Genomic DNA, 24,663 nt, shown 5'->3' with positions numbered 1-24,663 from the left:
TTAAAATTACCTTTGAAGATATAGCAGAGACAAAGTACTGAACAACTTTCATTTCAAGTCATAGCCATACTGCTGCGTGTCAGCCTGTATTGATTTTTAACTAGGTCCTTGGCTTTCCAAATATGATATCCCTTTTCTGACTGAAAACTGCAGCAGTAATCTTATCTCTGATGCAAAGAATGGTTATTGCAGTTAAATGTCTAATTGCACAGCAAAATGGTAGAGGTTGTATTTGCTCTTTCACATTCATATCTGGGATTTCGTAGTTTTCCTACTTCCTATCCGTAAAAGGTGGCATAAGAATTACATTTTTTGAATTTAAAAATACAGATCAAATTTTCAGCAAAATGGGAACTTTAAAGCTATGAAAAGTAAACACCATGTTCATCCCCCAAAGTGAATTCAAACGAAGACTAAATTTAATCCATGAAGGTGTCAGGAATTTTACAGGGATTTCAATTCTATTTCTATGGAATATATAAATAAATAGAAATGTTTGTGTTAACTACTTTGCTTTGTGGCTTGATAGAAGGAAACAAATTCTGACTTCATTTCAAATATCTAGTTTCCAGATGCGTAATGGTTTGGGGTTTAAATAATTTTCTTAGATACTTTAATTTAAAAATTTACTGCATCTTGAAGTCTTTAGTTCCTCATTTGAGGAGGGAGAAATTCTCTTCCTGTCAACTTTGTTATARCTTTAAGCTCAAAATAATGCTTTAGAGTATATTAGCAAGTTTCAAGCACAGAACAGTATGAAGAATACTATATTGTTTTCCTCCTGTCATCTGTACTTCACACTGAGTCACTATTTCTTCTTGACTGCAAGCTGCTTAAAGCTGAAAGACTGAAGTGTTCACAAAATGCTCAGTGCTGTGCAAGACAGAAGTCAAATGGCAAGAGCCTTGTTCTACAATGAGGCTTATAGCAATGCAGTTCCATAGGCTTTAATAAGTGTACAAATGGAGAATCAAGCCAATGTACAGAGATTTTGTAAAACGCCCTTCAATCTGCTGTTGCTGTTACTTAAACAAAACTTTTTTTTATWATTGTTTTATTTATGCATAGTAGAAGATGCAGGAATTGAGACTGTGGTGGAATCTTTTTTAATGTACACAACCAGCTGAGTTTTATAGTGATTTATGGCAGGGACTGTGCATGTCTCCAGTTTGAATTGTCATAGGTTATACAAGTAATTAGATGCATAAACAGAAAATTCAGATTATTGGGAGTGACACCCCTCTGCTTACATCTTTCTGTGGCAGGATGTGACATCAGTCATGTGATCGTGCGTTTAGGACATGCTTCAGTGTGCTGTTTAGGGCCAGCTTTCTGTGGAAGTGCATTCTTTAATTACAGTCCTTCCTTGGGTCTCCCTCTTAGCTTCATAAAATGAAGGATCTGCTTGGCGTGAGAAGCACCACATCACCCACTCCTTCACATCCCTAGAGGACCTTAATGGCCAAGGATCCCTATGTACCAGGGTTTCTTAAAGCAGTATCTCTTGTGTTGTGCAGTCACAGGTGAAAGTCTCAGGATGGGACGGAGCAAGCCAAATAACCAGTCAGGCTTTCTCTAGTCTCGGTTGTCTGCTCAGTTCCCTCTCCTCCCAAGCCTGTGGCTCCAGGGAGCTGCCTGTCCCAACTTGGCGACTAGTGCTGGGCTTCTGGTGGCTCCCGTCGTCCCCTGCCTGGCATGCCAGCTGCCGCAGCTGCGCCTCCCCGGCACAGCTCTGTCTTCCACCCCCTTCCAAAGCTGAGGGGGAAGATAGGTGTATGATGGGGGCAAGGGGAAGAAGCATGAGAACTGCTGCTCCCATTATACACTAGGTTTTAACACACATAAATGACTCGTTTTTTTCCTTGACTACTGTAGCAAATGCTCTAGTTTTGTTAGGAAAACAAAAACAACCTTTTTATTGCTTTTTATATCTGCAAAGTGATGTATTGCGGGTTTTTGAACTAGAGGTTTGGTAGAGTACAGACATTAGCTTCCTTTCAAGCTACTTTAGGCCTTTCTTGTTTGCTTTGTATAGCAAGGGTCTAGAGAGATTTCTTTTATTCCTTTCCCCACCATTGTCTTCTGTACAAAGTTTTTTTCCTTAATATTCAGACATTTTATCGCCCCACTTCGTTTAAAACTGAGGKTTTTTTCTTTTTTCCATTGCACAAAAGAATACTTTTAGCTGATTGAGTTCTATCCATTGCCAACTGCAGATTCTTTTGTCTTGTTAGTCCAGCATCCTTTATAAACCGAGGACTATTGAGCGAGTACTCCCGGGCTCCCCACTGAGCCCAATTGTGCTTGAAAGGTGTGGTACTGTACCAGTGTAACATGGAAAGCTGCCGTTTAGAGGGCTTGAATGCATTGCAATTTCTACCTTTGGCTTGTGAAAGAAGCGGGATTGTGCTGCGAGATAATAAATCCACCTATTTTTAGTTTGGTGCGGTTGTGACAAGTGGGTGAACAAAGAACCAGTTGAATGCGCTTGCTGTTGCRTCGAAACCAGCTAAAAGTTCCCATTCAAGAGGTTTCAGCACAGTACAGCTAACGGGCAATTTTCCATTTATGTACACAAACCTTCCAGAAAGACAGCTGTGTGGTTGGATTAATTTCTAGCAGTAAATTGAATAAAAGATATTTTGGAGGGGGACTTGGGAATTCCTTTCTAAAACATTGAAAGCAGAACTTTCAAAGCTTTCCTTTATTTGATCTCTCTCCTTCCCAGTGTCTGCTATGAGATTTAAAGGACTGAAAATATTGTCCTCTATACGGAGATACACAACAGGAAATGCGTTCTTTTCAAAGCAGTCTGATACAATTAGGGTTCAAATATTTAACACTTTCTACTTCAAAATATGTTTTTTAGCTTTTAAGTGAATATAAGATAAATTCACACCTTAATCATACAAAGGGGCTCAGCTGTTTGTGTTTGCATTATTTGTAAGTGAGCTATGTAGAAATGTGCTGTGGAAAGAGATGTTTTTTATATCAGAAMTAGTTTTTTTCATAGGGGAGAGAAATTTGATAATGTTTTTTGATTACTCAAGGTTATCAAGTTTGAAGCTATTCACATTCAAAATAGGATGTGGATTTTAACCAAGGCTAGCTAACAAAGAATTTAGTGAATTTTTCCTAGTACAACTATGGTCACAAACTTTTTTTCTGAAAGTTGGTCTTCAGATGCAAGTCTTGGAGTTCCATAAAATCAGCTCYTGAGGGAAGTCTTGTTCATGTCTGTTCAAGCAAACTAGGCTATCCTTCAGATCCTACTGGCCTTTAACCTGTGAATTGCTAACTAATGACCTAGTGTATATTATAAGAGAACACTGTCCATTAATTTCAGCATAAGGGCAGTTGATATCAGAATTCTTCAGAGAGAAGAACTGTGCATGCACATCATGGGCATAACAAATGGCACTTCTGATAATAATGAAGAATCTGCACTGAAATGTTTTCATTTTGTGCCGACTTGGAGAATACTGTTGCAATGTCTTAAGTATGGTGAGATACTGGTGTTGATGAACCAGCCTCACTTACCAGTACTGCTGCTGACTCCTCAGCATAGCTGTGCCATGACTGAATTCCAAATCTCACAAGTTTGTTATACTTTTGACCTTTTTTGTATTGTKTTTTCACCTCTAGCTGAGGTTTTTCTCAAATGAATAATCTTTCTGTGTAGATTCGATGTAGGCATGTCCGAGGAACTGTATGAACTTCAAGAGCGCCTGTGAGATTATTTGCAAGATGTTCCATGTACCACTGACATATGGGTCAGGCAAATCACTTCACCTCTGCTTCCTTACTCCCCTCTCCTCTATCCAGTTGTACGCAAGCAAGGCTGGCTAACTTCCAGTTTCTCTGAATTTGGGAAATGTTGTTTAAAAGCCACTTAACAGATATTGGTAGGCTGTTAGTGTGGCTGCTAGTGTGAAGTGGTAGAAGGATTATCCAGTCTTCTGGAAGAACATCTGGAATAATGTGCTGCAAACGTTGCAATGTTCCTATTTCATACAAATATATCTACAAATGTAAAACACTTCAGTGAAGAAATGACAAATTATGAGGAAAAAGCTGAAAATGGGTGTGAAAGTGTGAGGGTTGGTTTTGTTCCCTGTGGATTTGCTTGTAATAAATAATTGCCATGTGTTTGTGACACTGGAGTCACTTAACCAGTAAGATACTGAAAGCCACAGTTTTGTTCTCTTGGCTCTTACCATCTCTGAGAGAAGCCCTGACCACTTCACCCTTTCCTTTTGCTGTATGTTAAGTGTTTCTTTTGGATTCTAATTAGTCAAAGCTCCTTTACAGTTATGTGGGGAGCAGAGGCATTTCTTTCCTATATCTGAGAGGCAGAGGTAGCACATGGATTAAGGCTGTTTTTTTGCTTTGCCTAAATAAAGCTGAGATCCCCTCTATTTTTAATGTACTTTTTGTTTAGACTGCGTTCTCAAATTCCTGAACGCTTGTCCACATGGTGCCCAAATGTAAGACAAACTAAGCTGTCTGGCATTGGAGCAAGCTACTTCCAGTGGAAGCTTGGCTTTTTYCTCTTTGAGGTTATCCAAAGGTGCCAGTTGCTGTACTACAGACTAACCATCTACAAGTTGAGTCCTGAGGGCTCATCAGCTACACTCTTAGGAACTTCAGGTTAATTCTTGACAACAGAAATGAATTCTTCACAACAAGTGCAGTGCAGTTGTTTGACCTAAATGATGATGTTACCAAATGTTATGCTCTGGTTTTGCCAGAAAGATCAGATATCAAATTGGACACTTGGAGTTTCTTATTTTAGCTCTAATCAACTAAATTTTAGACCTTTCTGCATAAACAGGGGACTGCTAGTTAGTCCCACTAACTAGAATCAGCATATGCAGAATATCTGTGCAAAAACAGATGGTGAAGTAAGTAAATACCTCTCCTTCTTACTTCCTTGTTTGTTCATGCCCCACACCGTTTCCAGGATTACTTTAAACGTACCTGCTTCTTTATGCTGAGTATATACTGTCAACCTGTTTAAGAATCTAGGGAATTTACTCTGCTCCTCCTGTACAGTCATGTTTAATATAAACTTGTATTTTTTTTTAATTGCAGACTTTAAAAAATTCCAAAAGTCTTTGCTCCCTTGATTATGAAGATGATGATGATGACACACAAATGAAGACAATTGTGTCATCCCCATGTGACTCAAATGATCTTATGAACGTCATCACCCCTGGTTCCAGTCCGATGAAAGAACAGCTGGATGAAGTGAGGCATCATGGGTCATGCCAAGGTAGCTGCAAAGCAAGGGATTATAAGAAAGCAGCAGTATGTGAAAGTGATGAGGACACAAGTGATTGTGAGAGCACTGAAGAGGGCATCTTTCCTCTAGACTGTGGGGACTTGGACCTGGAGCAGATTGAAAACAACTGAGTCTCAAAGTTGTGTGCTAGAATCAGAGTTGTTCTAAATTAAAATGATAGAGGATTACCTTTGCCATGCATAATCCATGTCCCTGAATCTCTGTATTGCCTGTCTTGGGCTTGTGTTAGAAGAAATGTTTCAGGTGGGGGAAAAAYGTGAACCATTGTTACCTGTTTAGTCTATTGATCAGTATGTGGATGACAACAAAAAAAAGTAGGAGGTTAAATGTTATTTTGAACATTAAGGAATAATTTTGATTAAAAATTTCCTAACAGATATTTTGCATTTTTATGGCTTTTACAGTTCTGGAGAAAAAGCATCTCTATTTTGAAATGAATTTTCAGAAGGGCATTCTATAAAACTAAATCTGTCTACAGTGATTCTGGTGCGGGTATATGTTTCTTTTGTTAAGAGCTTAATGTGAAAAATGAATTGCATAATGAAATTGGTAATAAACCTTCAGATAGCACTCTTAAATATCTGGTTGACAACTGGTCCAAAATACTTAACTGCCATCTTTGACAGTGTCTGGTTGAAAAACTTCATAACATGTACAAATGTTCTTTTCATACATTCAGGACTCTTTGATCGAAATATGGTAGTGACCTTAAAGGTTAACATTTTCCATGATTTTACTACTTGAATTGTTTTCTAGCCTGAAGCGATGCTAATTTAGGTGGGATAAAACTGCAAGGAGCTGCCCACCTACTTGGTCATTACGTTTTCTGTGGTTCAAAAGAATGTACAAGAGCACTTGAACTTTTAGACAGGGACTTTGTAATGATCAATTCCCCAGGAGGTGATCCCTTCAGCAATACTAGAAGGAAACTAGTCCTTGAATTAAATAAAATGACATTTTGCTTTGCATTTGTGTCTGCTTTTGAGTTTTACCAATGAAAATGAACAGTCTGCAACAGATTCTGTAGCACAGTGTATGTGTAGTGCTGGGTAGAGGGAGAGGTCAGACTTTTGGTCATCTGAAAAGAAAAAGTGAAGTCAAGTTAACCTGGGGAGCTGGAGAATAACTCACCCTGGATCCCAAAGGTGTGGTTACGTACAGTGCAATCATCTCAAATGTAATACTGTATTCAYTGCAGACTATTGCAACACATACTTACTTTGTTAGTTCAGCTACAAGGGAGAAATTAATCTGAAAATGGGTAGAAATGAGGAAGCTTAAATTATGGCATCACATTAGTCTGCTTAAATGAGCCAGCTCATATGGTAACTTGTGCCATAAAACCAAAATATTTTAGCTGATTTAAAATAAAATATATTAAAAKAATGTGACTAAAATGAGAAATGAATATCTTAAGGCATATGACAAAGACTGGGGGAAAGAATGACATAATTCTTGTTTTGTGATTTGGGTCAGCCTTTGATCATAATGAGAATTGGCCTTGAATTACTGAACCAGCTTACATGTCTTAGTATCTATACAGAAGTTAAAAAGCCTGGGTAGTTCTCTTTTTTGCTCTTTTTTGCTTTTTTCGATTCATGCTGCGTGTCAGACCATTGTTGCTCTTGGTCATATATAGATACTGGTTTACATGTGTAGTAAGGTACAAGAGCACCAAAGAGACTTGTTGGGTTCTTGATGTGTTAATGCATATTGTGTGGGAGAAAGTGAAGCTGCTCGCTGTGGGGARAAAAATCATTCTCCTTTCTTCTAAATGAGTAAATAAAGGAGCTGCTATTGGAGCAAGGACTTCGGCTCTTTCAGAAGCTCCTGTTAATAGTGGGTCTCACTACACAGATATTTTCTCTTATGTAGCAGGGAACATACAGGTGGTGGGATGCAGATGCACAAAGTTATCTGAAATAATTGTATGCAACTGAGAATCACTTCCTGCACTGTAAAGATTTGATTAGGTTTCAAGAAGTAGCAAATGAGGTACAGCTCATGAACGAGGTCCCGTGTGCACAGATGGGCCATGTACTCTAGTGCAGTGATCGGTCATGGTGGGTCATAGAACAACCAAGCTTCCTCCTGGACTGCAATTACTAGTTGCAGAACAGCACTTCTCTTTGTGTATTCTTAATTGAGCAACAGAGGTAAGTATAACTGAATCAACTTTAATGCAGGGATGTAGCAAAGGCCAATAGTACAACTGGGATCACTTAAAAGCTAATCTACCTATTTGAAAGTGTTCCTGTTAAAACTGTAATTGCATCAAATGAGAAAGCTGATGTGGCACTCCATTTGGCTCTTCCTTCCCTCAAAAAAGAGCGGCTCCTGGAAGAAATAAAAGAAGAAATTGCTTCATAGGATGTGAATAAAAGAGGTAAGATGTGCTCTGTCAAGAAAAAAATACTTATCTTTATTAACAAGTTCAGATTTTTATTAAAGATGACAGTGATAGAACAAAGGCAAGACTGGAAGACCACACAATTTTTATTCCACCTCTGAAATATGGTCTRACTGTGATCCTGAGGAATTGAATTAACTAGCCTCAAAGGCAAGGTTCTCTAGCTCCCTTTTATAGTGTTATTTTTAATCAGTACAAAGCCAGAAGATGCATAGGCTAGGAAGGGGTTTCCAAGTTAAGGTGTAGATGTATCTGCTTATAGTAACACAAACTCTTAATCTCCTGCTGGTAGCTGGCTGTTAAAACTCTAAGTAGCCTTTTCATGGTGAGGGGGAGGTGGAAGAAGGAGCGGTTTTAGATAATGAAGAACAAGTTTCAGGAAAGTATGAAGTAACAATTGTCTAGTCTAGCCTCTTAGTGGGTGAGCAGCAAAATAAGTAGTTGAACAGCTGTGCAGTAACACTAGCAAAGGAAGAAATCTGCTGAAGGCGATCTGCACTTTATCTGCAGATCCTGATATAATCCCATATGAGAACAAAGAGTAAAAGGAATTACTGGTTAAAACCTGTTTCACATGGGGCAGGCTTTGGCTTTGCATCATGCACAAGACATGAAGACCTGCCCCAAAAGAGACTTTTAGATGACAATCTTGGCATCTTTGTTACAGTCAACTATAGAATGAAATCCACAGTGGCTGTTTTAGGCAAATATACAAGGCAGTTTTCAAAAAGTGAAAACACGTACTTAGAGTTTGAATTGTATTTGGCAGTGGGCTGAGCTAGTCTGCAAGCAACTCTGATCTGGGAGTGATTTCCTTCCGTCTTGCATCCAGTGTCAAAACAAGACTGTACTACATGGGGTTGTGTGGGAGTTACTCTAGGTCATTTATCTTTCATTTTTTATTAGCAACCAACAAAGTAGTATGCATGTTAAATTTGCAGTCAACAGGAAGCTGGACAGATGTGAAAGATAAGATAGCATTCAAAATAATCTTGGCAACTTGTAGGAATGGTGTGACAGGGAGGAGATGGTGGGGAAAGACAGGATCCTTTTCAGTCAGGTGCTAAATGTAGATAGGATTAAACCACACAAATCCAGAGCAGGGGGCAGCTGGTTAGCATTCCTTCAGAAAAGGGATCTGGGAGAGAGTTCTGYTGTTGGAAGAAAGGCTAGCTTCAGGCTAGGCCTTATGAGTGGGATTATATGTGGCAAGATGCATGAGATAATCCTGTGTTTCACAGGAATACCTATAAGTACTTGAGATGCTGCACTTATGACTGCGGTGTCCAGGGGAGAGCAGCATGACTGACATCCTGAAAATGTGGGAAATCATGAGGGAGCAGTGGAAGAATTTGAGTTCAAAATTACATGGTAGACTGGGCTTAAATTGCAGCTAGAATGAGTGAAAGTTTCTCCTAAGGCCTAATATAAAAATAAGGATAGGGAATCACTGAACAGATGCATGAAGAGATAGTAGCTCTTCCACAAATGAACATCTGTTAAGAGCAACCATCTGTCAGGAATGATAGCAACATCTGATGTTGCTCTGAGGCAAGGGAAAAGGCTAGCTGACTTCCCACAGTCCTTTCCCAACCTATTTTCCTACGGTTCTGTGTGACTTGCATCTCCACGCAAGCCTAGATGTTAAAAGGTAAATAACTTCTAGAGGAAGAAGAGTTGAGTTATAGGGTGGTAAGGAAAGCACCAGGAAGGGCTATGTGAATGAAGATGGGGTGACACCAAAGGGGCAGTGTAGAGCTAGACTTCTAAAAGGTTCGGGAGAAAACATTCCTAGAGCTGAAATATAAAACTCTGACTGATGAGAGAAGCTATAAGCCCTCTAAAAAGCAAGGGAGACAAATACCTGGCTTTGAGAATGCTGCTGGTCTCCCTGTGTTGGGAGCAATGTTGACAGCATAGGGCACAGGCACCTTGACTGGCATCAGCTACAGTGTGTGGGAGCATTGGGGGGGGGGGGTCTGTGCCAGGGCAAAAAAGCCTAAAAGAGCTAATGTACACAATGTCCTTTATTTTTTCTGAAAGGAGGTTGGTTTTTTTGCTTCCTGTGGAGGCCCCAGCAAACAGGCTGTCAGCTGGGTGGGAAACAGGCAAAAGATGTGCGCTGATGACATGCGGTGTAAACTCTTAACTGCCTGGTCCCAGGAGTAACTCAGCAAATAGTTAATTTTCTCTCTGCTGCAGCTGTGAAGTTAGTGCCCAGTATGCAGGAATATGATGGAAGCATCCTGGGGGCAGCACACTTTCTATACTGAGTACAGGTCCCAGCTAAAGAAATAAGTAAGAATCAGGGGGGTTTGTGAATCTGGCACTGAAAGGAATAGCTAGCAAATGCTTGCTATCCCTKTTGCACAGAATGAGATCTAGATGAGATACCTCTTTCTGTGACTGTCCAGTCTAAAGTTATTTGCTGGATTTCCTTATGAATCCTGTTAGTTCTTGACCTCATGAAATCCTTTAGCAATGAGCAATCATGTAAATGTTTCAGTTTCTGGTCTCATCGACTGCCTTGCCTGTCAGGCTTTCCCTTGCCTTTCCTTTCCTAAAATACATAGAACGGGATATTTTTCACTTGCTTGTGTAGTAAACGACAAACTGGGGGTGAATGAAATGCCAGGCATTGAATGAACTAGAATGGGAGAGCACTTCAGATGACTCCTTGCCTCTGGAAAACAAGGCATTCCTAAACTGCTGATGACAATCCTTTGTACGATGGTGCTAAATACCTGACTGAGTATTGCATTCTTTTAGTCCCCATCTTGTCTGCCTTGATGTTCCTGTATTTAAGGACCATAATAACTTTTCTTGTTCTGGAGCAATGGTGGGAGCTTCTGGTGAGCTCTCTGTTAACTGTGGCCCTATTCAGAGTTGCCGCTTGCCAGAAGGCAGGTCCATGTTGCAGGTTTGGCCAACAATCGCCTTTCTGAAGTGCATAAATCCGTATTCAGGTACATCCAAGGCTATTGTGGCAGGGTGGGCCAGGTTCACCAAGCACACCAAATCTTGCATGAGGACCTACTCCTTGGTATTTACCTTTGTACTAATCACGGGCAAGTTTGTCCTTAGTGAGGTTGCATTTACTTTCGAATTGCAGATGAAGATGTTGATTAGCTGTTGGGTGTGAAGCTAGTCTCTGCAGAATCCTCTGACAACATACAAGTTTGACAGTCTTATCAGTGTTTTGCAGATTTCCCCAAAATAGCTTTTCTTACTCTGTTCAGTATGTGCATTTTACATACTATACAGTGTTAATTTTCAAAACACAGTTATGGGTACCCAAGTATAGATCTACACGCTTGCACAGGCGACTTTAAGAGCAGTACTCGTAGTCTCATTAGAGATTACCCAGGGCAGCTCAGCAGACTCCCTGGGGTGTTTTCTTCTAGTCTTCTGCCTTGTTCTTGAAGGAGATGAGCAGGCTGGGTTGGCAGCATGTGTTGCCACATGCTCACGCTGCGACGGGCCTGGTTCAGGAGCTGGGGGCTGCTGTTTCCACAACATCTCCATGTGCCTTCTCCTCAGCATTATAAACGGACTGGCATTAAATAGCCAGGATCTGGGCCCCTGCCACTGTGGCTGCTTATTCTTGGATCCCTTAGTAAAGCTTGCTAGTTGTTTAATGAAAAAACAAATAAACAAACCAAAAAAACCAACAGTTTTAGAGGAGCACTGCTACCAKATGCTTAGCAGCCCATTCTGGTGTGTTTTCAAAGTGAGTTTTGACATCAGTTGTTTTGGAGTTTGTGTGTAATTAACATCATCCAAGCTATTGCTCCCACCACCATCTGGTCAGCGTGATAGTCACAGATATGCTGAAAGCTGRTATTTACTAGGGAAAAATGAGGGTGCCTTCACTATCTGCAGCTTCTTGGAGCCATCCAGCAGCACTGCTTGTATGTGCTTTTTGTTATTGCAGAATTACTTGGAGGTCTGTCCCGTGAGTCATTTGAATTCCAGGAAGTACCGCATGAAGCATTGCATCTTATTTTTTATATCCTTAAAACAAAAACTAAACCGTAAGGTTAAATGCTTCATGATGTCTCAGTTTGGATAAAGAAATGCAGTGTCCTGGTTCAAGTAACACTTGCCCAATGTGAGTGAGGATATGATTTAGAGAGGGGACTGTTCTGTTTGACATACAAAATTTTTGCATCTCGCTTTCCAAACCAGGCTTAGCTAAACTCTTCCCAACAGCAGTATGGAGTAAGAGAATACTTCCAGGACACCCATCCAGGTTGGGGTGCCATCCAGCTGTCTTAGCTGCCCTCCTTTTGCTTTTTTTTCTTCTCTGCTTCATCCCTTGCTGGGGCTGCCATGTGTCAGGCTGGAATTTCTCAGGCGCTGTCTGAATGGGCTTCTGGGGAGCACCAGAGCTGTGGCTCATGGTTAGATGCCTGCAGCAACGAAAAGTCAGCGCTGTAGCCCATACGTGTGGTGTGTGTGCAGTAGCAATGGGATTGCTCATCGAAATTCAGTGCTGCCGATCACTCCAACCTCAGGCAGACAGACATTCCTCAAAACCCATTCTCACATGCTTCTCGGGCAGAAAAAGAAAGATCTGGGAAGAGAGAGGCAGGGGGTGGCCCTGGGCTGCTTGCGGCTTTTGCTTTTTTGCAGCTAATGAGGCGGCAGTGCAGCATATGACGACCTGATTTTGCTGCATGACCCTGCTTCATCCTTCGAATGGTTTGTTCCACGCACGGAACAAGACGTCTTCCTGCGGCAGATGGAGCATGTAGTCGTATGAATGGAAAATCTTGCATAATGCAGAAAAGTGCATCAGAGTGAATTAAAATTAGAAAGGCACCCTTACGTTTCTTATTTGATAATTCTGAAGGACTCTGCAATTTTCGAGTCTCTCTAACAAATTTTTAAAATGTGAAGTGATACCTTACAACTCCGATATTGAAAAAAGGATATAAACATGAGAATGTATTGATTTCTCCAGATTTGGTCATCAGCATTGTTGGGATCTTAGATGTACAGCAGAGTCATTTACTGTGAGCTAAGAGCCTGATAGTTTTGCTTTGCTTCTTGTCTGATAATATGGATCCACCAGAGGGGAAATATCCAGGCAGCAGCAAGGTGCTGGGGTCGCTGGCCCAGTGCATGTGAAATGTTTTCAGAGTTGAGCTGCTAAACTCAGATCTCAGGGAAGTGTGTACAAACTGATGTTTATTCCAGCCCTTAAAGCAAGGTCAAATTTGAATGAAATTTCATAGGAACCACATGCATATTTCTGACATTAGCTTTGTGATGGTCATGCCAAATCTGCCAAAATTAAGTCCCTATAGATGCTAAGGCTTCTTAGCTAAATGATTGAGAAGTCTTTTTTTCTTTTTTAATTGGTCAAAACAGTATTTTTTCCTTATCTTTGTATGAAGAATGCTGAGATATATATCTATATATATCTGTATCTATTTATATACATACATACGCGCACACACACATATATAAAACAAATGAAAGAAATCAGTCTGAAGCAAATATCTGAGATACTTCATAGAAAAACTTCAGCCTGAACACCTTTCAGTACGCAAAGTTATAAGCCAGTGAAAACAGGTCTAAAAACATGTTATGGAAAATGTTGGGCAACCTGATCTTGGAGCTCTTTTCTGCCATCTCAGACAGGGTGAGACTGTCCAATTCGTCTGATTAGGCGTTCACATATACCTAATACCTAATGCAAATGTTTTTAATTTCAAATGTCATTATATTGGAGTGTGTCTAGGGTAAATGGGGAAAATAGGGACAGAAACAAAGAGAAAAACCACAGAAATCAACAGAAATAGAGGAATTTGAATAGGAAAAGTCCAGTACAGGAGATCATTATTAGGCTAGAAAGCATGCAGCACAATGTCAGGAGCATAGAAATGCAAGCTGTCATATGCAGTACTTTTTGTAGCCTGAAAAATATATTCTTTCTAAGGAAGGCGTTTGTATTGGTCTAGCTTAGTCAGGGCCAGCGGGAATGGCAGGGAATAGCCTTTATATCAGCCTCCTTTATATCTCACCCTCCTTGAGCTGTTGCCAAGAAAAGTTTCCTAAAAGCATTGCTCTTCAGGAAAAGAATGGGCTTTAACCCGTGAGCAGGAAAGGGCTTGGGATGTAAAAGTCTTGTTTGTGCTTACGCAAAATAGCTTGAAGCTATCTAGACCTTGAACTCCTTCAGGCTTATATCTTTCTTGCATATTAAGAGCTGTTAAGAATGGTAGCATTGACCCTAGCAGCTCTTAGACAGGAAAAGACTGTTGGKTTTTTTTGCCTTTTTTTTTTTCTAGCTAATTTGTCTAACGCTGCGTTTTCACAGACGCCGGTATTCAGCGTTACACCTGCTCCTAAATTCACTTGCAAATGATAACATCAGCCCTCCTTTTCACATGTTCCTTTAAACTCCCCTCCATCAAGGGCTCCGTCCCCGCTGATCTGTTTTGCTCCGCTTCGCCCGGCAGCTCCTTCGCCAAGTGCCAGGAGCAAAGCGGATTGCCGGAGCCGGGCCGAGCCTTGGGCGGCCGCAGCGGCGGGATGCGCGGAGGCAGCCGAGGAGGCAGCGGCACAATGGGGCCAGTTAATCCGTTCTGCGAGCGGCCAGCTGTTGGGCTGCCTGCTCGCCCCGCTCGCCCCGCCGATAGTCATGCAAATGGGGCGCCCAGGCGGGGAGCCAGCTGGGCTCCAGCGCTCTCCTTAGCGGGGCCGCTCGCCACGCCGCCAAGCGCACCCRCTCCGGGAAGAGGCTCGCCGTTCGCCAGCCTCAGCCTCGCCTTCCGCATGCACGAAAGCTAGAAGTTGTTTAAGGGGGGGAAAAAAGTGCTGAATGCCCAAGGTCCATGCAAGCGGCCTTTGCAAGGGCATCTGCACAGCTCCCCTTCCCCAGCCCCCTGCCCCTCCTCCAGCCGACCCTCATCTTATTGCAAGGTTTTGTTTGAAATTGGGCGCAGAAATGTGAAAAATTGAGATGGTGCAAGAAGCGGTCGGGCTTCAGCTTCGGTGCCCGGTAAAGTGGCTGATCCTGCGGCTTTGCTGCCTCCCCTGCTGTCTTGGTGAGCCGGAGTTTGGTGGGTTTGTGCACCAGTGGCCTTGTTCCCCTGACTCTGGATTAGTTCAGCAACAGGGTGAAAAGGCTTTTCCACAGGCTTTTCCCTTTTCCCTAGGCTTTCGTGTCGTTGCCATTTCGGGGGGATAACCGGGCAGGTTACRATGCACCCGCAGCCAGCGCCAGCTTGCTTCCCCTGAGGCCCRAAGGCCGATACGGAGACTTCCAGCCCGAGGCGACGTGCGGTAGGGCTGAGCTCTGAAATAGGGCTGCTAATGCGCAGAGACGCCCGCCAGGGCACCACGAGGGAGCAGGGCGGCCGGGGACTGCTCCCGGGCTGCAGCCAACGGCAAAACCTCCCTGGAGCCGTGCGCGGGAGGCGGACACGCTGCACCTTGCGAGCACGCCAGCATCGCTGCGAAACTCACGGCTGGGGGAGAAGGGAAAAAAAAATTCCTGGAAAGCACACCCGCTGCCATGAAACCCTGCTGCCCCGTGGGGACCTTAGTCCAGGAAGGCCGGGATGCTCTGCCCCAGGAGCAGCCGAGGTGCTGGTCCTGTGGGTTCTCGGCACCGGGATGCCTCCTTCCTTCGGGCAGAGCTGGGAGCAGGGCTGGCAAAAATACAAATGGCAATTCACCCRGTCGCAGCCCGTTGCAGCGGCAGGGACTTCAGACTGTTGCAATCCACCTGTGCAAACTTTGAACCACAATTAGTCCCGTCAATGTCGGTCTCTTAAATGTTTAACCGTGTGGTTCGGACGAGGCAGGGGAGTGCCGGCGGGAGAGCAGCGAAGGCGGCGAGCACGGCGGGGGCTGAGTGCGAAGCCGTGCTTGCCGYGGACAAATGTTTGGAGGGGGCAAGGCTCTCCCGGATGGGTGGGTTTGTAGACTGGTCTCCAAAGCCAAAGGAAAACAGTGGATCACGGATAAAATAAATGGAAGAGCACAGCTTTTTAAGACATCAAAACAGGTTTGAGAGGCGTAAGCTGTGCGAGAGTTTACTGTGCTTGGCAGCAGCAGAGGCTGCGTCAAGGCGCTTGTAGGTGTGTGGGGAGCGATGTTCTCCAGTATCCTTCCCCTCCGAAATGCTTGAGTGGTCTGGTGCGTCTCTCAGATCCTCTCCACCTGCTCCTTGGGGTCGCTGCTGGGAGCAGCCCGCCATGTGGGTGCCCCGAGGCCCTGCTGCCTGCGGGGAGGAGGTCTCTCTCCCCAGAAAGGGAAGGTGCTTTTTGACCCATCAGGTGCTTGAACACCGATTCGTTCTCCATTTGTCGCTCTTTCACTGGAAAATCCACATTTCTCTTGATGTTAACTCCCATGAATGGTTTTTACCGTCTAATTTTAACGCTTTTTGCAAGCAGCCCGTCTCAATATTTGACTGACTCCTATAGACATATTCCAGACTACTAGCAAAATAATGTGCTTTCCAAGGATGACTTTACTGTCTGGTGAAAGTTGTTCAGCGTCTTTGGTAAAAATGTATTTATAATCACAATTATTTTTCTCTTTTTTTTTTTGCAAGTGAAATGGGAAGTCTGATTAGAAAAGAAATCCAGGGTTTCCCTAATGAAGTTAAGTGACTAAATGAGGAAAACGAATGATGACCATAATACGTTCCAGCCTAGATGCTGCATGCAGCCGTCTGTGCTTTCCAGACTGGGAGTAATTCAGCCTCCTGGCCATCACTTTTTTTGCAGTAGAAGAAATATTCTTATTTGACCAGCAACAGAACCACCGTTTTGATTCCCGGCTGTGCACGGCAACAGATGACTTCCTCCAAAAGACCCTGCTTTCATGATTAATTCTCCAATGCTACGATGCCACTGCACACACCTGCCACCACTTTCTCGTACCTAGCTCTGGGGTGCAATCTCCACACCAGGGTCACTGCATGAGCCCCATGGGTGCTCGAGCTGGTCCTCGGGGATCTACCTTAAAACTGCCGAGGGAGCCGGCGGCAGAGCCGTGGACGGACGCTAGGACTCCCCAGTCTTGCATCTGCGCTTCCAGCTCAGCATTGCCCTCCTGCTCCGCCGTGGTGGGGAGCTGCTCCTTGGGGCATCAGGCACCTTCTCGCACCTGGTTTTCTGGATGCCCAGCAGGACCCTGATCCCATGTGTCAGAGCACCCTCAGCATCTTGGCTGCTGTTTTTATAACTATAGCACCATTTACCTGAAACAGGTTTTCTGCAGTTTCATAGCTCGGTTCATGTTTTTAACGTCACTCATGCTGCTACCTGTTTAACACACGTTAAAGCAGCGTGACAACACGTGCTGGCCCCAACAGGGTGTCTCTCTGCCAGGCTGGACCGTACTGCGCTGCCTGCCGGGGGAGCGCAAAGCGCTGCTGTCGGGAGACGACGTCAGCAGGCGGCACGGATCGAGGCCCCTCTCCCCTTCCCCGATGCGGCGGGGGGCTGGCACGGTCCGTCTCCTTCCCGCCTGCTTAGCCGAAGCGCGGCCCGGAGTTCGGTGGAGGCAGCTCAGCGAACGTCAGCGCTGGCCTCGCTGTGCTGCATTGTTTTCGTGGGTGTCTGCACCTTTCAGGCAAGCGCCAATTAGGAGGGGGGCAGGCGAGAGGAGAGAAAGGAAGCAAATAGAGGCAAAGCGATTCAGCTCGCAGCAAATCTGCAGCCTGTTTGCCAGACAGATGGAACCACGTAGTCGATGGCTTTGCTGCAGCCGGGCCCCCGAGCAGGTGGGTATTTTGGAAACGATGAGCAGTTTGCCCTCCTAATTCACGGCTGCCCAGCTTACACCGGACATATGTTGATTACAACTTCACTTGGCTCCTGCTGTTGCAAGAATTAGGATGTGTTCGCCCCTCCCCACCTGCCTTAAAAAGAAACTGCTGGGATAAAAACAAAAAAAAAAAGGTTACAAACACTTGTTGCGTTTGAGTGGAAAGGGCAAATGAGGGTTCAGAACCACATGGGCATGATTTCACTTAAGTACTAATTGCTGCCTGCCTTTCATTAAGGGACCATCATGGCTGTCCCGGCAGCATTTTGAACGTATATGCAGATGGGCAGATGGCCCTTTGCTGTAATACAAGCAGACGCATCTAATGTTACAGATGGATTATTATGTTGATTCATCGCTAAAAGAAAAACTTATCTCACAATAGGGCATTCGTTTGAGCAGAGTTCCTTCTCGAGCTTATGTTCCTCTTCGGTATTGCCGGCTTTTCACTCTGCAAAACACGCTTCTCTATCGGCAAGGCTAATATTTCCCCTTCTGGGCTGCAAAAAGAGAAAGAAAAAAAAGTTAAAGAGCCAGTCTAGGCATAAAATGGTCCTTCTGGGAACTTAGAAGATGCTGCATAACTCCAGCTGCTGCTGGCCAGGGAGGCGCCTATGTTAAGCTGTGTGTATCCTCCACCTTTCTAACCCTTACTGAACTGTGGGCTGTTCCTAGGTCTTCCAGCACCAGCAGGTCAGACAGAAGGAAGATCTGGGACAGACACGATAAATTTTCCTTGTGGAAGAGCATCTATTTGAAAGCTCAAGGTAATTTGCACAGATGATATTTTAGCCTCAGGCACCAGCATAGCTATCAGTGGACTGGTAGATACGGGTCAAAACGCATGCTTCACCATTGCGGTAGGATGAACATGGTACTTGCACGACGAATGCTCAGAAGATGTATTTGTAAGGACTACATGGTGTCTCATCCAGTTGTTTAATAGCACATCTCATGCTTGTGTCGTGTGGGGGCAGAAGCCAGGTGAGGGCTGTGCTGTCCCTGGTCCAACAGCAATAAGACAAGAAAGTAGGTGGATGGTTGGGTGGCAGCAGATTGTGGCTCTGCTCAGGCTGTTGCCTACAAAACTACCTTTTCTGGCTTTTCCCATGGGAATCCTCCGGGTCTTGTGTCCTCTGGGGCTGCAAGTTCTGTCAGTCTTGTCAAAGTTAGTTCCTTTCCCTGGGACGTCCTCCATGGCACCCTGGAGGAATGGGGTGAGGACATTCAAGTAACAGCCTCTGGCATCGCTTGTCACTGACTATGTTGTAGTTGTGATAGAAATAGCGTTCTTGTTTCACTCTTTTTCCAAAAAATATGGGGCGGGGGGAGGGAAATCTTCTTCCTTGACCTGATATTGTGATATTGATATTGTCTCCGCTAGAGAACCCAYCTCCTGCTCCTTATCTACCCAGCCTTTGTAACTTGGCATTGTCAATCCAGGCACAGCTCTGCCGCAAGTTTGACCAACAAGAGAAAACAAACAGAAGGAGGTGAACTCAGAGATGAAAGCTGGGGCTACAGCTGGTGCAAACAAGGCTGTTATTTTAAAGCTGGCCTGCACTGCACCTTTTAGTAATGAAGCAGCACCAGAATGTCCCCAAAAATAAGAGCAGAAATTGCACCACAGCTGAGATATGTGCCATGGCTGGTTGTGCCACTCCAACAACAGTCTGTCCTGAAATCACACCTTTTCTCTCACTTTTTGAGATGCGGTATAACCCACTGCCCCAGGAGGTCTGGCGAGTTAGAAATCCTCTAATCAGTGGGGTTCCTCCAAAGGAGAAAGTTATGTGTCAAGCACTGAGAATGAACATCAAGTGATCGCTTAGGTGTGCTGTTATCTGGGTAGACTTGCCTGTCATCAGTGTTTTCTGGGTTGGTTTTCTTGCTCAGTCCATGTTTTCTGCGTTTCAGGTCAGTGTGTCTGGACAAGCATTAAAATCTGAGTGTCCAGTTCACAGCTTGCCCCAGTGACACCTGTTGTGTTCTTGAAGTTTGAGTCCAAACAGTCCCCTCAGGTGTCTGTGTCTGGAGTTTGATGGTGCTTTGTAGAGACTGAGGGCTACTGGGGATCCCCCCCACAATGATAAAAGCCTCCAGATAACAGACAGCTCCAATAAATAAGCAAAACACCTAGCTATGTATGTAGAACAAGCAATCACCAAAGCCAGCAGAATTTAGGACAGACACATGTAAAACATCAGGATAAAAACTGTTGCATTACATTAAGTAATGTTACATAACACAGGGAGTTGGATATAGCGCTTAAAACAGAAAATGACTGTGTGACTTTCAGTTCTAGTTTCTCAGTGACATAAACTGGCATTATGCAACAGTTGACCTGTCTGTAAAATAGGGGAGTTGGTATTTACTTATGTCCCGGGCATGTGAGTCATCAATTAATATTTGCAAGACAGTTGGAGGACTTTGGATGAGGGGCTGTGCAGGCACAACGGCTACGCTTCCGAGTCTCCACCGTCAGATGTAGCCCAGCAGCGAGTGCAGGCACGTGCCTGTGTGCAACCATGCTGGTCCATAAACAGCTTTCCTAAAGGATCAGCATGGCTTCAAATAAGAAAAAAACACAATTAGTTGTTTGTTAATTAACCTTACTTTGAATTGCCTCGTGTCTAGGTACCAGGAGACTTTATGCTCACGCTACTGATGCTTTTGTCATATCCAGCCTGGGCAATGGCTTATGTACTGACCATAAGAGGCCAGGCTAGATGGCTGCTATGGATCTGCTTGGCCTCAGTTTTGATGAACATGTGCATCCTTTCGTAGCAAGAAAATGTTTTTGCTTAAATATGCCATCTATATCTAACAACATTAACTTCAGTGGTCTCCACTTCCTCCAGCTGTCTGATGTTACCAGTGTGGCATTATTTCCCAAGCTCTTTTGAAAGCTTTAAAAGAGAACAATTCTGGGAACCTGTTTTGGGGCAAGGTTTGTTAGAAGGTGTCTGCCTCCAGCAGCTCCCATTGTGATATTTATGACCTGATTTTTCAAAGAGCTCAGCACTCAACTTCTCAGTTCTGGGTAAAAAACGGGCCATTTATTTTCTGCTGCTAAATGGGATTTAAACTAATCTTTGAAAATCTGGCCCAAATATTTCTTCTATAATTAAAAAGGGGAAAATTCTAACTCTTAGAGTTATAACTGTCAAGGAAATTCTAGTGTCGTTGCTATCTAAGGCATAGCCCTTGAGAGTTCTCACATTTATATTTTGCTGAAAGGCAGTGGGAACATCTTTCCACATGGCTCAGGAAAACAAGGTAGTCAAATAGAAGAGTGGGAGAATTTAGGATTGCAGTGATGACATCTTCCACAGTGACCTCATTGCTTAGCACTATGATTTAGTCAACTATTTTTGAGAAACGTAGGAGAACAATTTAAATTAGGAATACAGAGGGGAGCAACGATCCCATCCATTTGAAGAAAGAGGCAAGGAAACCAGGTCTTCCTGAGGGCTCCTTGATGCTCCCATATTCTCTCTGTAGGAAGGAAGCCAGCTCTCTGCAAAGGATGGGCTTGATCCAGCAACGAGCACATCCCTGTGAAGGTGAGAGAACATGAGTGTTGGGGATCCTCTGCCTCTGAGACCACCTTTGCGTGAACAAGAACTGGAGCTTTCCTGCAAACAAAGGTAGGTCAATGTTTCACAGAGAAGCAGCAAACCACCGTGCTCACATCAGCTGGACTAGATGATAAGTAGGTGTCTAACTTGCCTTGTTCATACCCAGGTCAGGATGGGAAAAGGGGAGATGTTTTCTCTTCTGTTCCCTGTAAGATCTAGTTGCAGCACCTGCAAAGTCAATGTTATGTGCACGTTTGCTAGGGTCCTGTCCAGGCTGGCTGAGGTCTCTTTTTCTCTGGATGATTCACATTGTCGATAGCCTCTGTCGTGCTTCTTTCCTTGCAGAATCACAGTGTCCAAGCTGTTGGTCCCACTGCATAAAGGAAGACGCTAGCTCAGTGTGTTAAGACCATGCAGAACATTTATAGTATGGAATAAAAAAGTAAAGGTGAAATGTGCAGCCTAGGGCTCCTGGTTCTCTCTTGTGTGCTCCTGGGAATGGAATTTTTGCCCATTGGACTTGAGCTGCTCTAAAAAGCACAGAACAAAAGCTAATCTTAAAAGTGATCCGCAAAGGAATAAATGGCAGGCTCATTCATTGTTATTCATGTACGGTGCTCAAAGCGCACTTGAAATGGTTGGGATTTTCTGTGAACATTTTCTTTTTAATTCTGCTTGGGTTTTTGGCAGGGAGGGGGGGTGGTATTTGTTTTAGCAGTGGCCCAGGCATATGTCCCTCCTGAAAAACATTGTGGCTGGCTGGGAAACCCGCACATTTGTGACGTCAGGGAACGCAACGCGTGCAAGCGAACAGGCACAAATGGGTTGGTGGGGGGTGCGACATTCTCCAAGAGGCAGACTGGCCTTTGTCTCGTACTTAATTTTATTCCTGCCTGCCCTGTGTTCTGTGCCACACGACTTACGCACTGAATCATGCTCGGCAGCCGTATTCACAAGCTGGCATAAATTTATTTTTCATCTGCTGGCCAATTACACCAACTGCCTCAACTGTTGTTTATTTTCTTCTGTTGCATCCTCTTGAGTTACTGTTAACAGTGTCCCTTTTGAGTAGAGATGGGCTTTTTGGCACTGAGGCCTGTCGGCCTGCCAAACTAATGGACCATATCTGTTATCTAACTATTTGTAAAGGCTCCAGTTTCAGGACGTCTTGCAGTTGCTGCGGCCACCTGTAGTGAACTGGCACGGCCACTGCCCGGGTAGGACGTGTCACCCCGGCTCAAGAGTGTCCTTTGGCACCGACCTGCCCTTGGGGGCACAGACAGTTATGGGCTTTGTGTATGGAAACGGCATTTCTGTGGCTGAAAGACTCATCTCCCTGGGCAGGGAGGGACAGCTGCTCCTGTGGGCTGTGCAGAGCCTTGCTCCATGCATGGGGAGACCAGGAGGTCTCCTGCACACTGCTGGTCAGAGGCTGGTCATCCGTCCAGAGAGGGACAAGACCATGAAGAGAGTTTCGAGAAGCCTGGTGTGGGAAGAAAGATGACAGTCCCTGGCCCTGTCTATAGATAAATGTGGAGTTTAAAAATGGAGTTAAATAGCCTGAAAAGCAGCAAAGGGAAAGGACATCTCTCCCATGATGCAGCTGTAACTCGGTCCTCTTTTGAGTAGCACCTCCCTGTCCCAGTGGCACCCAGTTAGCACTGGGTCCCACCCATGCAGCAAGCTCTGGGAGCAGAGAGCACTTGAACCCCGCAGGATCTCCTCCAGGTCCTTCTCCTGGCTTGTAAGACATGTTGGGTTTTGGCAGGCAGGCCAGAGGAGCTATTTGTGCCTTGCCTCGACACAAACCTGGGGCCAGCTCCACACAAACCAGCCCTGGCTTGCAAAATACTCCAGCCCTCTGAAAATGGCTCTGTCACTTTGCCGTCTCTCTGGTTACATGCGCTCTGTTTACAAGGCTCGGTGGGTTGTTTACTGCCGACCTTGGAGACTCATCTGGGAATTGGAAAGCTGAGCTGTTGTCTTTCTGCTTCATGACTCAACTTGGATATCCCCGTGCCAGTGTATTTATCGGGATGCTGGAGGACTACAGCCTCCCTGAGCCATAGCTACAGCTGAAGTGGCACCACACCGAGAAAGRGGCCGACCTGGGAGGGGGGTTTCAGACCACAGGCTGTGTTCACAGTGCTGGCAGTCGGGAGGAGAACGTTGTCTGGCTGGTCGGCTGAGAGCCTTTGAACCGTGCTTGCTCAGAGATGTGCTCCCCGCGGTACCACGGGGCTGGTTTCTAATTCACCTCTTACAACAGGGGCCTCAGAAGGCTACGACAATGAGCAGGTTTAGCTGGTCATTTTGAACAGAAGGGTCTCTGGCAGGATGAGGGTCACCCAGCTTCACTTGGGAAAGACTTTGCATCTCTCCTGGGCAGCGGTTGTCACCGGAGCTATGGGAGCGAGGAAAGAGATGGTCCTCAGGGTCTCTATGGCAGCAGCTTTGCTGGTTAGCAGGGATATGGTGGCAATGCCACAGTCCATTTCAGCTCCCCTTGGGCAAACTCTTTTTTGCTCTTATTTTTTTCCCCCTGAAGCTATTTGACCTCTTCTTTTTCCCCACCAGCTCTGCCCAGCACATGGGGTTACAGGGATAAGAGGTGGCAGAGGTACACTGAGAGGGACCCACCTTCAAACAAACCTTGTTTGCAAACATTCCTCGCTGGAACGTGGTGCCRTGGCCCCCTTCCTCCATTGGCAGACACATTCCAGCCCAAGGGAGGACGTGTTACTTGAGCCCTGCATCTTGCACAGGCCAGCGCTGCCGGTGGGGCGAGGAGGTGGATATCAGCAGCCGGGTGGGCTGGCAGCCTCTGKGCTGAACCAGCAGCTGAGGAGACCGTATTCCTCAAAAGACTTCTTCATGCCAAGCCTGGGGCCTTCCAGTTGGAGAGGAGGACAGGGAGACACCATGGTTGAATGTTTCAGTTAACAAGTGCCCTTCTCTCTCTCCTGCCGGGCTTTGGTCATATACTAGAACTCCAAAAGGAAAGAGTTCCTGTACAGCCAATTCAGAGCTGCAGTTGTGTTAGTGTTTAAAGCCAACACCTTCAAGCCTTCTTAGGTCCATGTGAACAGATGGGTAGAGGGGCCTGGAAAGCCCTTAGTAACAGGATGCTCATGCTCCTGGCTGTGCCATGGACATCCCTATCACAGGGCGTTTCTGCTTTTCATGTAGACACTCAAGTTGGCAGAAGCAATTATGAACTTGTAGAGCCATTGGAAAGGGTTTGTCTCAGGTTCCTCATCCCACAGGATCTCCTCACACAACTGCAAGATCCCTTGCACTCYCCAGAGTATGCACTTGTGCTTGTAAGTCAAGCCATTACAAGCAGATTTGCCTGCTCTGAAGGCAAACTGGCCTCTTGTGCTTGCAAACCAAGGCTTGGCTCCTATTTCAAAAAGATCTGAAACGAGGACCCTACATAAATACCTTTATTGCAGGAACAGGAGTCTGCATAGCAATGCTACTTCCTTGCAAATGCAATCTGGAAAGGGTAAAGTCTTCCCATAAATATTTGGCAGTACGCCCAAGGTTCGTAGGCCAAAAGTGTTCACATG

At 44.8% G+C, this 24,663-nt stretch overlaps 1 protein-coding gene and 1 long non-coding RNA gene across 28 annotated transcripts in view; both read left to right on the top strand.

Moving 5' to 3' along the window:
- Nucleotides 1-6,273, top strand: part of FAM53A (family with sequence similarity 53 member A) — a 78,005-nt gene extending 71,732 nt beyond the window's left edge. For 12 of the 13 annotated variants that reach the window (XM_026064530.1, XM_026064529.1, XM_026064522.1 and 9 more), the window contains one exon: nucleotides 5,095-6,273. In XM_026064530.1, coding sequence (XP_025920315.1) covers nucleotides 5,095-5,415 — 321 coding nt within the window. In that variant the 3' untranslated portion in view covers nucleotides 5,416-6,273. The remainder of the gene's footprint in view (nucleotides 1-5,094) is intronic. The other variant, XM_026064533.1, reaches the window with a different exon arrangement.
- A 3,026-nt stretch (nucleotides 6,274-9,299) lies between these two features.
- Nucleotides 9,300-24,663, top strand: part of LOC112965536 — a 107,355-nt gene continuing 91,991 nt past the window's right edge. For 14 of the 15 annotated variants that reach the window (XR_003253321.1, XR_003253317.1, XR_003253316.1 and 11 more), the window contains exons 1-4: nucleotides 9,300-9,366; nucleotides 16,291-17,466; nucleotides 18,186-18,277; nucleotides 21,015-21,160. This is a non-coding gene — a long non-coding RNA (uncharacterized LOC112965536). The remainder of the gene's footprint in view (nucleotides 9,367-16,290; nucleotides 17,467-18,185; nucleotides 18,278-21,014; nucleotides 21,161-24,663) is intronic. The other variant, XR_003253322.1, reaches the window with a different exon arrangement.

Source organism: Apteryx rowi, unplaced genomic scaffold (assembly GCF_003343035.1).
Source record: "Apteryx rowi isolate R43461 unplaced genomic scaffold, aptRow1 scaffold_22, whole genome shotgun sequence".
Lineage (NCBI taxonomy): Eukaryota > Metazoa > Chordata > Aves > Apterygiformes > Apterygidae > Apteryx > Apteryx rowi.
This window is presented reverse-complemented; position numbering and strand designations above follow the sequence as displayed.